The sequence below is a fragment of the Mytilus galloprovincialis genome, chromosome 1, assembly GCF_965363235.1.
Source record: "Mytilus galloprovincialis chromosome 1, xbMytGall1.hap1.1, whole genome shotgun sequence".
Lineage (NCBI taxonomy): Eukaryota > Metazoa > Mollusca > Bivalvia > Mytilida > Mytilidae > Mytilus > Mytilus galloprovincialis.
In genome coordinates, this window is record NC_134838.1 from 69,788,325 (window position 1) to 69,803,845 (window position 15,521).

The window sequence follows — 15,521 nt, forward strand, 5'->3', positions numbered from 1 at the left end:
TTTTTAATACATTAACTATCTGCTATAATATTGCAAAATTAAATTGATGCAAAGTCAGTTTTTCAGGGCTAAAACAGAAATAAAGTATTCACATATTTTACCATAAAAGATTTATTAAAATAAAATATTTTTGGCCTTTATTTTAAACAAAGTAGAACTTATTACTAATATTAGTTAATTTTCCTGGTGAGGAAGTATTATTTCTTGTTTGATGTAGTTGAAGGAATTTTATACAAACTTCTCTTATTTATTTTAGTATCTTAAAAACTTTACTGAGTGATTTAATAGAAAGATCCATAGATGGGAAGAAAGAACCTAAGCTTCTGTTTAGAAGGTAATGTATACTACAATATTGTGTGTGGACTTAAAACCTGATAAAAACTTAAATACGGAAATACTGATTCACTAAGAACTACTTGATGGATTATTATTTTTAAAAAATCTTTTTTTTGACCAGTTATAAATTCTAGCATGTTAATGGTAGAAGGAAGTAGAATTGCTTTATATAATAACTTTGCATATATCACCATAATCTTATAAAATTACTCTATTTACAATTTGAACCTGCACATAATCTTGCAACTGAAATGATTTAAATATGCTAAAACTTGCCAGCTGACTAACTTCATAGTGAGACATGTGACTATCAAAATCATCAAAAGGGAGACAACTTGAGATTATCTAGTTCCACAGGAAAAAATTGAGATATTTGAAATTACATTTCTGTGTTTCACAATTTATTCATTTTATATTTCAGGAATGAATCTGTAGCAGAGAAGATGTTGACTAATTGGTTTACATTTTTATTGTATAAATTTTTAAAGGTAGGTTTTGACAAATATTTTAACTTGATTGTACAAAAACCTTTAAGTTGATTGCATTTTTAGACATTAGAAATATTTTTTACAGTCAACAGGCTGGAAATAGGTTTTGATATCTAATTAACATCAAAATTTTAACTATAAATTCTCAAGATATATATGAGAACTTAATCTTTTTATCAGTTATTTGGAAATCTTGATTGTGAGGTTAAATCTCTAATATAGAAAGGAAAAAAATCTTACTTCTTCTCATTTTGCTTTCAATATAAAACTTTTTTAAGTAATTTAATGTGTGCTAAGTTCTCTTTTTTTACTTTTATACAGGAGGTTGCTGGTGAGCCTCTGTTTATGCTATATTTAGCTATGAAACAACAAGTAGCAAAAGGTCCTGTAGATTCTGCCACAAGTGAGGCCAGATACTCTCTTAGTGAGGACAAACTTATAAGACAACAAATAGAGTATAGACAGTTGGTATGTACAAGTAACTGTAACCTTTATTAGAATTCACTGTTTTATAATATAATTATATTGATAATTTCATTGTTCATTGTTCATACCCCAAATGAAAACAGTGTCACGCCATTGGTTGAGTTTACATTGTTAAGAACCTTTTTATCCAATCACAACATTTTTGTGTAGAAATGTAGTATTGCTTTAGTTACAGTACTGAAAATTGCTCAGTAATAAATTTGGTGGGATATTTTTTTTGTCGTCTGCAAATATTGTATTCTGTCTGTTTGTCATAATAAGAAGGATCAACATCTTAACAAATGTAAAATCAGAGGAAAGCAAGAAAGCATGATATCATAATCAGAAAAGACACACATTGGAATATCAAAATAAACTTTTATCTCAGGAGAAAGAGGAAACCAAACTAATTTTTAATCACAATATATTTGATATTTTTTTCAGACTGTTTATGTCCAAGACATGGAACAGTATCAGGCTGCTCACCCGGTTAAAGTTCTTGACTGTGATACTGTATCTCAAGTGAAAGAGAAAATATTGGATGCTATTTATAAAAATGCTCCATTTAGTAGTCGACCAATCAAAGACGATGTAGATTTAGGTAAGAAGCACCAGGATGTTGTATTGCAGTGTGTTGTAGATTTTCATTATTTTTATTTCTACTTTCTGTTTGAAAATCTATTATTAGAATGTAAAATTAGAAGAGTTATTTATAGCAAGTTCAATTCTTAATCTTAGCATTGTATGCAGAAAAAATCTTATTTGCAAGTTAATATCTAACTTTTAATATGATTAATTGTTTACTGACTAATTGTGTCGATTTAACCAATTCTAATAATTAATTGCATATGCATCTATTAAAATATTTCTTTGCCTTCGTCTTACTTTCATTCGCATTGATTTGATTTGCGATCTTATAATTAAAAAAATTTGTAATGTCATTTTCAAAGATGTTGATTTTAATGGAGAATTCGGTTTGCAATTGGTTGAAAGGGTGTGAGTGTGTTTTGCAGTGTTAAAACTTTTGGCAGGTGCTAAATTCCAAATTTGGCAGTTTGATTTTTTAAATAAGTTAAATCCAGTGATGTATTTGACTGAAATTTTCCACTATCAAAATGATGATAAAATTTCCAAATGGCAGTCTTTACCCCAAGCTTGAGTGATGATCGGTGTATGGTGGCTATCTGGCTATCGGTCTATATTTGGTTAAGGGTGTTACTAACAATTCTAATCTATAACTTCTTGTAATATACTAACAATATTTATTTATAGAAACTATGTCACAGTAATGTTGGTAGTAGAAACATGTAGTGTGATTTTGGAAATTATTTTTGTCGAACAGATTATTTATAAAATTTGAAGACTTTCCAAAGATATCTTACTTGTTTAAATGGAACAGTCAAAACTTTAAAGAATGTTAAATGAAAATTTAAAAAAAAAATGAATTTTCAAAATTGCATATGTATATTAAAAAGCAATTTTTGGTGTTTTAAGTAACAAACACTTTCTATAATTTTGATTTCTACTTGAATTGAATAGACTCAAGCTAACTGTGATATATTATTCATACCCTACTGCTAGTAACAGCATAAGGTGTGTCATATTTGCATGATGCATTTGTTAATCTTTACTAAATTCTGTCAAAAACAACAGTTACTATGTAATCATGGTTATGACTGATGTGTTTGTTAGAACAATCCCTTACTAACTACTATTTAATGTGTTTGTTTGTGTGTGTATTATATGTGTCAACAAGTATATTGCATGTAGATGTTTACTAACTTTGTTTTTAAATAGGGGAGAAAAATCATGTAAACAAAATAAGAAAATATGTTCTTTCCAACAGCTTCTTTTTGTTTCTCCAAATCGTTGTTCTATATTTTATGCAGAAAAAAATAAGAAAAGGGGAAGTGACGTTTTGTAGTATTTTGATAAGGGATGAAAAAAAAATATGATATCCTGGCATCTATAAATTGAAGACTTGAATAAAATGTTGTTTTATAAGTTGTCAATCAGTACATTTTAAAGATTATTGACAAAAAATTGAAGATTTTAAAACGTTTGTAATGAAAAACTATGAACAAAAAAAGGATTGGATAAAATGTCCCAATGTCATTTGGATCGTAATCTGATGCTAAACTGCTTATGTTCCAAATTGGAAAAAATATATAGGACCATGTGAAAATGCTATTTCTACACAAATTTTACACAATTTTAGTTCTTAAATGATTTCATATTCATATTTAAGGGTTATTTATTTATTTGAACTAGGCAAGGGGGGTGATTTGAAAGACATAGTTTTGGAAATAGTAAATGTATGTGCATGATATAAAATATGTTATCTTTTATTTGTATTTTCAATGTTGTATGTTATGTCACTGGTGAAGGAAAATTGTTATTTGTTGCTGGTTCATTTTTCTTCTAATTAGTTTTAGTTCTAGATTTTTAGATTTTTCTTATATCATTTTCTTAATACCATCAATGAAAGTTGACCTGTTTCGATTCAAAATCTATGGTACAAAGAAATGTAAATCATGTTTTTGAAAGAAAATAATCAAAAATATTTCACTTGGTTGTTCATTGATGGTATTGAATCCAACAACAAATTTTGCATTTTTGCAATATTATCATTTATGCCATTCATTTAGAAAAAGCAGTTCTCTGTTCAAATTACAAAAAGGGGAGATAATTTATACATCATTTTTAATCCTCATTTTCCTGAATACAAAAAATTGGGAAATTTTCCAACAAATGATCAAGAATAAATTAATGTAAATGAGAGGAATATAATAGCTTACAGCAAAATGCAGTGAGTGTGTAAGTCACAGTAATATCTTTAACTAGCTTGCTTGCTAGCTGGACCGTGAAGTCGTTATTAGGTTAGATAAACTACCCTCCTTTTAGGGGTAGACTAGTCACACAGATAACCGATCTGTCTGTCTTTAGGACTATATTACTACTCTGAAAGGAGGGTAGTATACCTTACCTAATAATGACTTCACGGTTCGGCTAGCAAGCAAGCTAACCAAACATATTGCTTTTACCTACACCCTCAATGCAATGGGCTGTAAATCCTTATAGGTTCAGACCTTAGGTTTGGAAGTTGCAAAATTTGTTGTTTTGTATTATTTTCTTGTTCATCATCATCATCACCATCATCACCATGACGATTATTGTCTGCTACACTGCAGAGGTTTGAGAGTGGGTTTTTATATGTATTATTTCCATGGTTACAGTGTTGTTTGATCCATCTTCTACAGAATGGAACAGCGGCACAAAAGGTCGCTTAATCTTACAAGATGACGACAATACGACGAAACAGGAAGGAGAGTACAGAAGGATAAATACTTTACTACATTATAAGGTAAATTGATTATGTTTATAATGCAAGATTTATCAAAACAATATGTTTAAGTTTTCTCATCACAGTTTATTGTAAAATATCAACCACAAGCCAAAACAGGAACTTTTTGGGCCAGTAAACAATAAATGCAATGGTATGATGGACAATTAGGGTTTTTAAGGTAAAGATTGCACAAATTGCATTCCAAACCTCATTGCCACTGGATGGATAGCTACTGGTATATTTAACCATTTTTCAAACCTCATCTATTCAATTTTTAAAATGAAATGTGTGTGTAAAATCATACAAGTATGGTTGATCTGCCTACAAAGGGAGATTCAGATAACTCATTTCCAAATTTTCTCAAAGTTTCATTTAAAATTCACAATGCAATATTAAAGCAATTTTAAATCTCAAGTGCTCACATGCACTTTGATCACTGCTACCATACCTTACAAGTGGAGTTATGAGTTGAATTTGAGTACATCTTGTACTAAATCTAATCTTATGATATTTATATTGAAGGTTAATGATGGAGCCTACATGTCATTAGTGCCAAAACAGACAGTCCAGTTCAATCAGTCCTCACTGAATTCATCAGAGAAATCAGGGTCCAAATTCTATGGTCAGTATTGTTTTCAGTGTTTTAACATATGTTTTGTGAGCTTAAAAATAGGATCAGTAACTGATCAGATATTTATCAAAGGAATTGGAACATTTAGCTAAATCAGGGTGTTGTTACTTGTTTTAAATGTTTTTAAGTCGAAAACATACATACTTCTATTAACATGTTTTGGGGTATTTTACACATTTCATACATTTCTGTACCAGAAATATCAGGTAGTAATTTTAACTTTTGAATTTTTTCATTTCAGACAATTTTCCTTTTTCTACGAGAAGTCCTTCATTAAATAGAACAGTTACTCCACAGAACGTAGCACTGGAGATGGAGATAGCCGGTGTCAATAAAGTTTATCATTTAGTAAGTTACGTCATATCTATGTTGAGTTCAGAATACATACTCATTTTATTTTACATTTTTCTGCTAACTTGGTTATTCCATTATATCTGGAAAATTGTTTTAGGAAATCCACAAAATAATATACTATCCATAATATTCATTGTTGTCTTGCGTGCTAGGTTTTTTATAAGGATAAAGTAATGCACTACCTCAGCACAACTTGGATTACAGAGCTCAATGGTCTATGTGTATTTATTTTTATTTATTCTTAATTTTATAAATAAACAAAAATGTTTTTCTTATCCAAATTGAAATAAATCTGATTATCATATTTCATCAAGAAAGGAGAAATAAGCTGGCAAATTTAAAAACAAGAGAAATGACTGTTTGTTTAAAGTTAACAAAACAGATCTACAGTTAACTTGAACATTATTAGAAACAAATCTTTATCAAATATTTCTTTTCATAGGTGCGACCACATGAAACTGAGAACTTCAACAAAGAAGGTACAGATCGTGGAAGCAAGATGGTGTCCGAGATCTATCTGACGAGGTTACTAGCTACAAAGGGTACCCTACAACAGTATGTGGATGATTTGTTTGAGAGAATTTTCAGTATTGCTCACCGAGGGAATGCACTCCCTCTTGCCATTAAGTATATGTTTGATTTCTTAGATGATCAAGCATTGTTACACAATATACAGGACCAAGAAGTTGTATACACATGGAAATCCAATAGGTGAGTTTGATACTGAACGGAAATTCTAAATGTTTAAGATAAAGAATAAACTAGAAGATGCCTGCGAAATTGCGCTACAAGTGGGAAATGTTCAAATAAAGTATTTTTAAATTTCACTGGCAGTAAGTCGACTGAGCATATGCGAAAGTGTATTGGACACAAATCAATGATAGTCTCTGATTTGGAACATTTTCTCAAAAATTGATGTTTTCTGTAGAAAAAAGATTGTTTCAAAGACAAATTTAGGAGTACAAAACACTACATTTATACATCAAATCACAAATATTTCGGACTTTGTATGTTGTAAGAGGAGTTGTGACTCAATAAAATCGGTCTATTCTTTTAGTAGTATAGATTATATAGTTGTGAGTAAGACAGTTACAGAAATAGACACCTACAAACTGAATAATAGATCAACAGTGTGTCCTGCTAACGGAAAAATAGTAAACTAATATTTATCGCAGTTAATCACAGTGACAATTAAATTCAACAATATACAAGACCAAAAATATGTTTATAGGCAACAACATCTTGGCAGATTAAAGCACACACACAAATTAATAATGTCTCATCTTAACCTTTGAAACTCAGTTTTCAGGTGCAGAAGAAAAGTTTAGCTGTACACCTGTATATTTTCAAATCATTTTATTCATTTCTAATTTGCATTTTACTTTTGTTTCAGCTTGCCTCTGAGATTCTGGGTGAATGTGATAAAGAATCCAAACTTTGTATTTGACATATATAAATCAAACATTGTTGACTCGTGTTTAAGTGTAGTAGCTCAAACATTCATGGACTCATGTTCACAGAGCCCCCATCGATTGGGGAAGGACTCACCTTCTAGTAAACTATTATTCGCTAAGGATATTCCTAAATTTAAGAAATGGGTGGAACGGTATTATCAAGACATTACGATGATGCCCGCCATCAGTGATCAAGACATGACAGCCATGATGACTGAGGAATCTAGGGTAATATATTCAAATTTACAAATAGTTTTATTGTAGATCTTCAAACATTTTTTAATTGCTTATATCATACAGGGATGTAGATAATGATTTGAATTACTGGCCAGATCAGCAAATACATTGCCACTAAATATTTCACATTAGATAATGATATATTTGGTCACACTATGGACTACTTTAGAAAAAATATATATTAGTTACTTTCAGGCAAAATAATTTTTTCAACTCAATGGGAAAAATATTGTAAATTCAGAAATCATTGCATGTATTTATTATTGCAGTCATTGAACAATGGGCACAGATATGTGAAAAATTATTGTGATTTCAGTAAATGCTGCATACAGTAATGCTATTGAAGTTATTTGTCAATGTAACACATACTGTCGCTGTTTTCATAATTACAGAAATATCACAATAATTTCTTAACAGTATAGAAAAGATATCTAAGGCCTGTGAATTTATTTTTTAAGGTATAGAAGTTTGATAAATTTTCTTTGGTATATTTGTGTCAAAACTTATCTTTCCATTTATAAACTCTTTAGAAATAAAATAATGATTTGATAATCTATTTGAAATATTTGCTGATTGAGAAATTTTTATTGTAGGTTCATCAAGATGAATTCAACACAACAGCGGCATTACATGAATTGTATAAATATGTTATGAAATATAATGAAGAGGTTAGTTAAAATTGTGTATAGAGACATTCTCAAAGACAACAAACTTGCATACTAAAATATGTTTAAAATTGAGATTAATAATTTCATTGTAACATTCTTTGATACATTCATACTTTTGTGTTATTATATTATTTTAACCAAAGTTCATATTATGATGATTGAAATCTATCAGAGACGGTAATTCCTCGGGAGTGAAATATAATTGTTGACCACAAAACAATATATGTACTACACATACATGGGGTGTTGGTGTTGGTAGTCTGGAGGTACTCAAAGGACGTTTATCTAGCTATATATATTACCTATTCAGTTGTGGATCCAGAAGTTTTCATAAGGGGGGCCCGCTGACTGATGACCTAAGGTGGTCCCGCTCCAGTCATGCTTCAGTGATTCTCTATATAATCAACCAAATTTTTTCCTACAAAAGAGGGGCCAGGCCCCCTCCCCCCCCCCCCCCCTTGGATCTGTCTATGCTATTGATACTGTGGTAAGGAATCATTTGCATAAAGTGGATTTGTCAGCTTGAGGTTTTCCCTTGTTAATCATGAGTTTTCTATAACAATGGTTATGACGAATATCATTAAAAATGGAAACAGGAAATGTGTCAGAGACAACAACCCAATGCCACCAATGGGTCTTCAACACAGCGAGAAGATCCTGCATGGGTAGGCAGGCTTTAGCTGGACCCTAAACAAAAATGAGGAATAGTTCAGAGGAAATGGAAGTCACGCTCTGAAACTCTGAAACATATAAATGAAACAAAATTAAAAAAACATACAAAACTAACAAAGGCGAGAGGATCATAATCTTAGACAGGCTCAAAAATACAGCAAAGTTATATATGAGATCTCAACTCTCCTCCTATACCTCTAACCAATGCTGAATATAACAAACACCCAGCAATATATGTGTAAAATATATCATTAAAGTATATTTAGAAATATTAAAGGACATATCTGTAGTATATTTTTGTTTTGTAGTTATGGCAAGCATTGGAAGAAGATGAATTTGCAAAGAAAAATAGACTGCAGTTCAAGTTAGAGCAAGTGAGGTTAGCAATGGACAGAGAAGTATACTGCTGACAGAAATCTCAGGACTTTTTAGTGCTATGTTTACTGCTGTGATAATACATATTTCATCAATTCATTTGTATTCATTTCTAACTGTATAAAAACATGTACATGTAGTCAGTTGCTATGCTGTAAAAAAAGAAAAAGATGATTGCAAATTATTTGTTTTTTATGTTTATTTTAATAATGTTTGAAAATTATTTGTTGATGAAAATTGTTTCTACTTGTATTATAAGACTTTTGTGCCTAGATAAGTTTTTTTCTCATTTTTATAATTTACAAAGTGTTCTCTCTTTGTATAAAAAACTGTCATCTTTGTTAATTGTATGGTTATAAGTAAGAATATTGTTTTGTAAGTTTATCGTGGAGGAAAATGTTTTTGAAGCAAAGAGAGAAAAGGATTTTAATTTAATTATAAAGGGAAGTAACTCTCTCTTTTTTTTTAACATAAGTTTCGAAGTGTGATTTTCTTATGTCAATTAAGCAGTGAAATATGTATTATCCAGGATATTTTATACAAATGTTGTCATATTTTTACTGTTCCGTGCAGGACATGGCATTGCCACCGATTTCATGGTGCCATAATATTATTGCTTTACAATATTTTCTCTGATAAATTATTTCTATAATAGCTTTGATAGTTCAATAAGATATATTTCTATTCACAGTTTAGAAATTTTTTGAAGAAACAAAGCTCAGACTTTGAGGCCGAATTAAACTTACCAAACAAATATTTAAATAGAATTTGTATAGAAAAATCATTTTTATTCTGACAGAAGGCAGAATGCTCACTGTTAAAAACTTTTATCACTAGAAAATCTGACCATTGTGCCAAAGATTTTAGTATAGTGTTTTTGTAATTTGTAATATGTTCATAATATCAAATTTATAAAAACAATAATTATGCATGTTTTATATACGATCTCATTTTATATATATATATCTGTTTTGTCAGATGTATATAACTGTCCAATTTTGTCATTTGTTAGAGCTATAGAGGAAAGGGAATTATTTTCGTGATTTTTCTTTCACTATTAGTGTAGACGACATTGTTTATATTTAAAATCATATCATATTTTACCAAAGAGATGGATTTGTTTACAAGTTACTATGATAACTATGTAAAAAAAAAAAATTCCAGAAACAAATTGCTGCAACAGGTTTAAATATCATTATACATATTCAGTATTCTGAACGCAGGAGATAGTGATGTGAATACACCCCTTTTTATCATAAAAAGTGTAAAGATTTAAAAGGAATTTTTTTCCTGTGGACTTGCACTTTTTACCATAACAACATTTTTCTGTGTAACAGTACTCATTACTGGTTCCATTTCTATGTAGATTGTTTCATGTTAAAATTAGTAAAAATAAATACTTCTTATGATCTTCATGCTCTTGCCAAAATTGAAAATAATAGTTTTGCTTTATTGAATTGTTACACAATTCTGTATTTTTTTTTGGCAACTTTTGAACAACCATATATGGATAAAGCAATAAGTTTTCTGAGATGAAATTTTGAAATTGAAATTTCTTCCAAAAATTCTAAGCAATAAATAACTTAGGATAGACCCCCCCCCCCTTATTTTTTGCTGAAATATGAAAGAGAATGATAATCTGTACAGACTATGCAATATTTAGAAATTAATCTAATTGAGTGGTGTTTTTATGTAAAATATGAATATTACTTTGAAAAATGTTTGAAGTTTATAGATTTGTGATCCTTACAAGTTAAATTTCATTTCATTTAGGCCATGTAAAATACATTTTTTGCTTAAGCATATGAAATTAGTGTTTTAGAATAGAATAGGAAACACACAGTTCATTGGCTCACCTTGCCCCAGTAGCTATTTATTTATCATTTCAGAACACATAAGTATTTCATCAGTAGTATAGAAATAAGGAGAATTTTTACCATAAAGAAAACAATATTTTGTAAACCTTTTTAATATTTTAGTGGTGAAAAAATTTCTGCTAAAAAATAATAACTTGTTTCTCCTCATTTGAACAAAATACTCAAGTTTCATAATATATATACCATCAGTTATCATCTAATGTTGGTCGTTTAGCCGACAATTTTATGGCATTATTGTTATCGATATAAAAATAGCAGTGAAAAGTTTTACCTGTGACTATTCATAATAGAATTCTCATATAGCTAATGCTTTCAAAATTTGATATTTAGTATTGTTAAATTATATTATAAAATTTTACGTTACACTTGGAAGACCGTTCTAAATTGCTATTGATGAAACTTTATACTCAGTACAAATACATACCCTGAATGCTACATGTCTGGATTTCAATGTTTTACCATTTTTTATGGAACAATCATTAGATGTTTCAATCATTTTAGTGTAATTTTTATTTTTGTAGATTAATTACGATGGTGCTTGTGACAGAACATTCCACTTGAGTTCTGTGATTGTTTTGATGTAGGGCAATATTTTAAAATATTTTATATACTTACAATAAGTTGATGTTGTCCTAAAAAAGTAGCCAGAAACTCCCCAAACATAAACAGCTTTAAAGTTAATATCAGTATACAATACCCACTGCATAAGTTCTAATTACCAAGTTGTGAAGTGTTACTTTGAAATGATTAAAGTATGATGATTTACTAGGTCACATGGTGGCTTTGAGAAATTTTTAAGTTGGATTTACCTTCTAGATTTATGTTATTTTTATACCAGTAAGTTTGCACTAATAGAAATGGATGACGGACCACTAAAGCTGCTGAATAGAAAATCCCATAATGCATCAGATTATGCAATGAGAAGCTTATTCGTAAATTAACTTTCTGAAACAGAACATACCATACTTACAAATCCTTGAATGAAATTTACTTAGTAGTAGTGTTAAGAAGGTTTAATAAATTCTTAAGCTTTAACAGTAGTAACAAAATTTCAATGGATTTTCATTCAAATGCAAGTTATCTATCTGTCTGTCATCCATTTTGTTTTGTTTTTCAATATTTGTTCATTTTAATTTTGACTGATTTTATGACATACATTGACATGTTTTTCAAATGATAATATTTTGTTGATTATTCAATGTGTTCATGTAGATGTAGATTTTGCAGCATGTAGTTGTAGTTTTCAAAGAAGTAATTAAACGTTTGAAATATTTTTGCCTAAATATTTGTCCATATTGATTTAAAGGTTTATTAGGATCTTGCCAATACTGCAGATGAATCGAGATTGTGTACTATACAAGAACTGAATTTTGCCGGTTGTTTTTGTTTTAGTTTGATTTTTCTCCTGTAGTATTTCAAAACTGTTGTCATTTTGAAATATTTGACTGTGAAAATTGTTTTCCATTTCAATAATGATTGTAATATGCAAAAAGTAGGTTGTTTTAAATTGTTTGCTTTAATTTTGAATGTAATTTTATTTTTCACTAGTTAAATATTTCAAACAGTGCTAAAATGTTTAATATTTGCTCAGATTTAACTATGCAAATGTAGTTGATATAGGGCTTATGGTATGTGTATTTTTAGTGTATTGTGCTTTGATGAAAAAAAGTCATTATTCAAATTTTTAAGATTTGAAAAGACAGATTTTGTACTGAGAAAACTAAATAGAATGTAGTTGATGTTATGAAGTTATTGCTTATGTGTGATAACTCTTAAATGGTTCAGATTAAAATTTCTTGGAAAAAAATTGAGATTATGGAAAAAATTATGAGTTTAGAAATATCCAAAATACTGTAAATTCAAAAGATGTTACATGCATTTATTACTGTATTTATTAAGCAATGAAAAAATAATATGAGATTAAACATTGCGAATTTTGGAAACAAAATGCTGCTAGCAAATTATTTTAATTGTAATTACAATTTTGGCAATATTTTAAAAAACATTAGATACAGTATTTTCAGTTTTTCCCAAGTAATTAAATTATATGTCTTCTGCCTATTTGTGAGTGATCATGTATATGCAATAACTATTAGTTGCACCATAACAGAAGTTTATGAATGTTGATTGTTTCAACAACTATTTTCCATTAATGTAGAATTTTATACAAAAGTAAATCATGTATATTCATAATTTTATGAAAGCAAATTTAGAAATTTCAAATGGCAATTTGCAGTTATTTAGGTACAAAGTTTTGAATGTTAGTTCTACGTTTCCCTATATCCATACTGATATAATTTAATTTTGGATGTAACGCGTCTTCTGATTGGCTGACGTTATTTTGTTATGAGCCTATAATTTGGTCATGTGACCATGACGTCATCAACGTTTTTTCATGGTTTTCTACGGTTTAAAATGAAATTTTGAATTAAATTATAAATTTTTTCTGTCTATTCGAAATAACATAAAAAAATGTGGTGCACACTGTTAAATAACCCGCTACACGCGTTATTCAGTGTGCACCACATTTTTTATGTTATTTCTTCATAGACAGAAAAAATATTACAGTCATTCCTTAAATAGCTTTTAATTTTTGGAAAATCATTATTTTAATGAAAAATAATTATACCTTCATATAATTTCCATCTATATAGAATCTCATTTCTTGCATCTTCAAATTTTAATTTTCAGAAAGTTATTTTGAAATTAAAACTGCATTCATTGTACAGATAGCTACATTACTCAAAACTGAACCATTTTCATATATTTATTACCGGTAGATCGGTTCAACAATCAAAACTTTAATATTATAAAGTACGCTCTTGTAGATTTATCTTTTGGATATACAGTTTATACTTTAAATTTAGGCTAAAGTGTTGGTAAACATCATTTATAAATGATTTATTTTTCTTGCATTATACTAAAAACTTATGAACATAGGTTGATTCTAGTCAGAAATATAACCACAGAAATATTATATTATATTTATGAGACTGATAATGTACACATATAGTTTAGTAATGTTTTTTTCTTAGCTTAATAAGAAATGTACAAGACTTTTAAAATATTGAAAAATATTTAAAATCATGAGCAGGTAGTATGGACAGATGTCTAAAAATAATCATTGTGGAATCCACTTCTCAGATTGTGTGGAACTTACTTCCTGGTTGAAAGTTTATTTTAACTATTTAAGTTTTAGGATTTCTTTTGAATATGGTGTAGTTTTGTATTCAATTTCAGAAAGTAAGGATACTTTTATTTAGGGTACAGTATATGAATTTATTATTGTGTAAACAAATTCAAATTCCTACATTAAAAGTTAATTGTTTGGACATAGTTTACCAAAAAAATCATAAAAATTATTTTTAAAATTGAATAGGATAAAATTAAAAATTTTAAAGAAGTATTCCAAACAGTCTGAGTTTGGAAGTGATTTCAAAGACGATAAAAAAAAAACAGTTGAATAGGGACTTGTGCTGCAAAGAAGAAGCCCATATCATCAGAAAATAAATACTTGTTTACAGTAGCGTATATTTAGTCAGTAATGTAAACAGGAGGTATTTTGAAGTGTGTGAAAGTTGAAAAATGGTTGTAAAATTTTTATCTTAAGTTGTATGAGAATAGAAGCGTTTTGTAGTAATTTTGATATATAAGAAAATGTCAAAAACTGTTGAAATTTATAAAAATAAAAATATAAGTATGATTTTGTTTTTGTTTTTGAATTAATTGGATAATTTATTCATGTATGTTTAATGTTTTTGTATACAGTTCTAGGAGTGCTTGAGACAAGACAAAAGTAAGGAAAGACCATTCCAAATAAAGCATCTGAAAACTGAGGACCAAAATAACCCTACACCTTGAAATAATTGCAACTGCATGCATTATCCTATCCCATGGAGCACTAAAAGTTCTCAAACACACACATAATGGGAGTCACTTGTACATCCATCTACAAATTAAGAGGATATCTTGGGCATATGTCAATGAGCAGCACAGCCTCACATTTCTCCGTTTCTAAGCCACTGCACTATTATTGTCTAAATAGTGTTAGGCAATAAAGGCAATCATTGGGGACATTCCTACAATGACCCACATGAAAATTTTTTACTTTTGAAATGGCATCCATCAACTGACATTAGTTTGTTCATTGATATTTCTGTCAACTGACGGTGCATTGTTTAATGTGTAAAACACCAGCAGGTTCATGTGTGCACTTAACACTTTATTATCGCAATAACATACTTTTAAAAATATTTTAACTTTTGTTTAAACAAACACAAACATAAGAGATATCAGTAGATTGATCTCATGGTCAAAGAAGGGCCAACTTTGACCAACCAAGGCCCCCCAAACTACCCATTCTTGTTAAAACAAGGTCTGGGTACCACAAATGTGTCTGAGAGAACGAAAATCACCCTTCTGATGTACTGATATTTTAAGCACCCAGAGTCAGGACCTTCAGCACTGTAGCTATTTGGCTCAACCACTAGACCATGAACTCACACATGCAATCAGGACACCCCTACCCGATACCAAATTCATGTATTGTATACTTCCAAATCTACTTTAAAAACATCTGGTTACAAGTAAACAAATAACGTTCATGTAAGATGAGATG

At 29.3% G+C, this 15,521-nt stretch overlaps 1 protein-coding gene across 2 annotated transcripts in view; it reads left to right on the forward strand.

Moving 5' to 3' along the window:
* The window catches only part of LOC143082719 (plexin-A4-like), a 104,417-nt gene extending 89,811 nt beyond the window's left edge, over window positions 1-14,606 (forward strand). The window contains exons 24-34 of one of the 2 annotated variants that reach the window (XM_076258553.1): window positions 257-334; window positions 758-824; window positions 1,146-1,292; window positions 1,734-1,890; window positions 4,526-4,653; window positions 5,158-5,257; window positions 5,508-5,614; window positions 6,063-6,331; window positions 7,014-7,302; window positions 7,905-7,979; window positions 8,960-14,606. In XM_076258553.1, coding sequence (XP_076114668.1) covers window positions 257-334; window positions 758-824; window positions 1,146-1,292; window positions 1,734-1,890; window positions 4,526-4,653; window positions 5,158-5,257; window positions 5,508-5,614; window positions 6,063-6,331; window positions 7,014-7,302; window positions 7,905-7,979; window positions 8,960-9,061 — 1,519 coding nt within the window. In that variant the 3' untranslated portion in view covers window positions 9,062-14,606. The remainder of the gene's footprint in view (window positions 1-256; window positions 335-757; window positions 825-1,145; window positions 1,293-1,733; window positions 1,891-4,525; window positions 4,654-5,157; window positions 5,258-5,507; window positions 5,615-6,062; window positions 6,332-7,013; window positions 7,303-7,904; window positions 7,980-8,959) is intronic. The other variant, XM_076258560.1, reaches the window with a different exon arrangement.
* The last annotated feature ends 915 nt before the right edge of the window (window positions 14,607-15,521 follow it).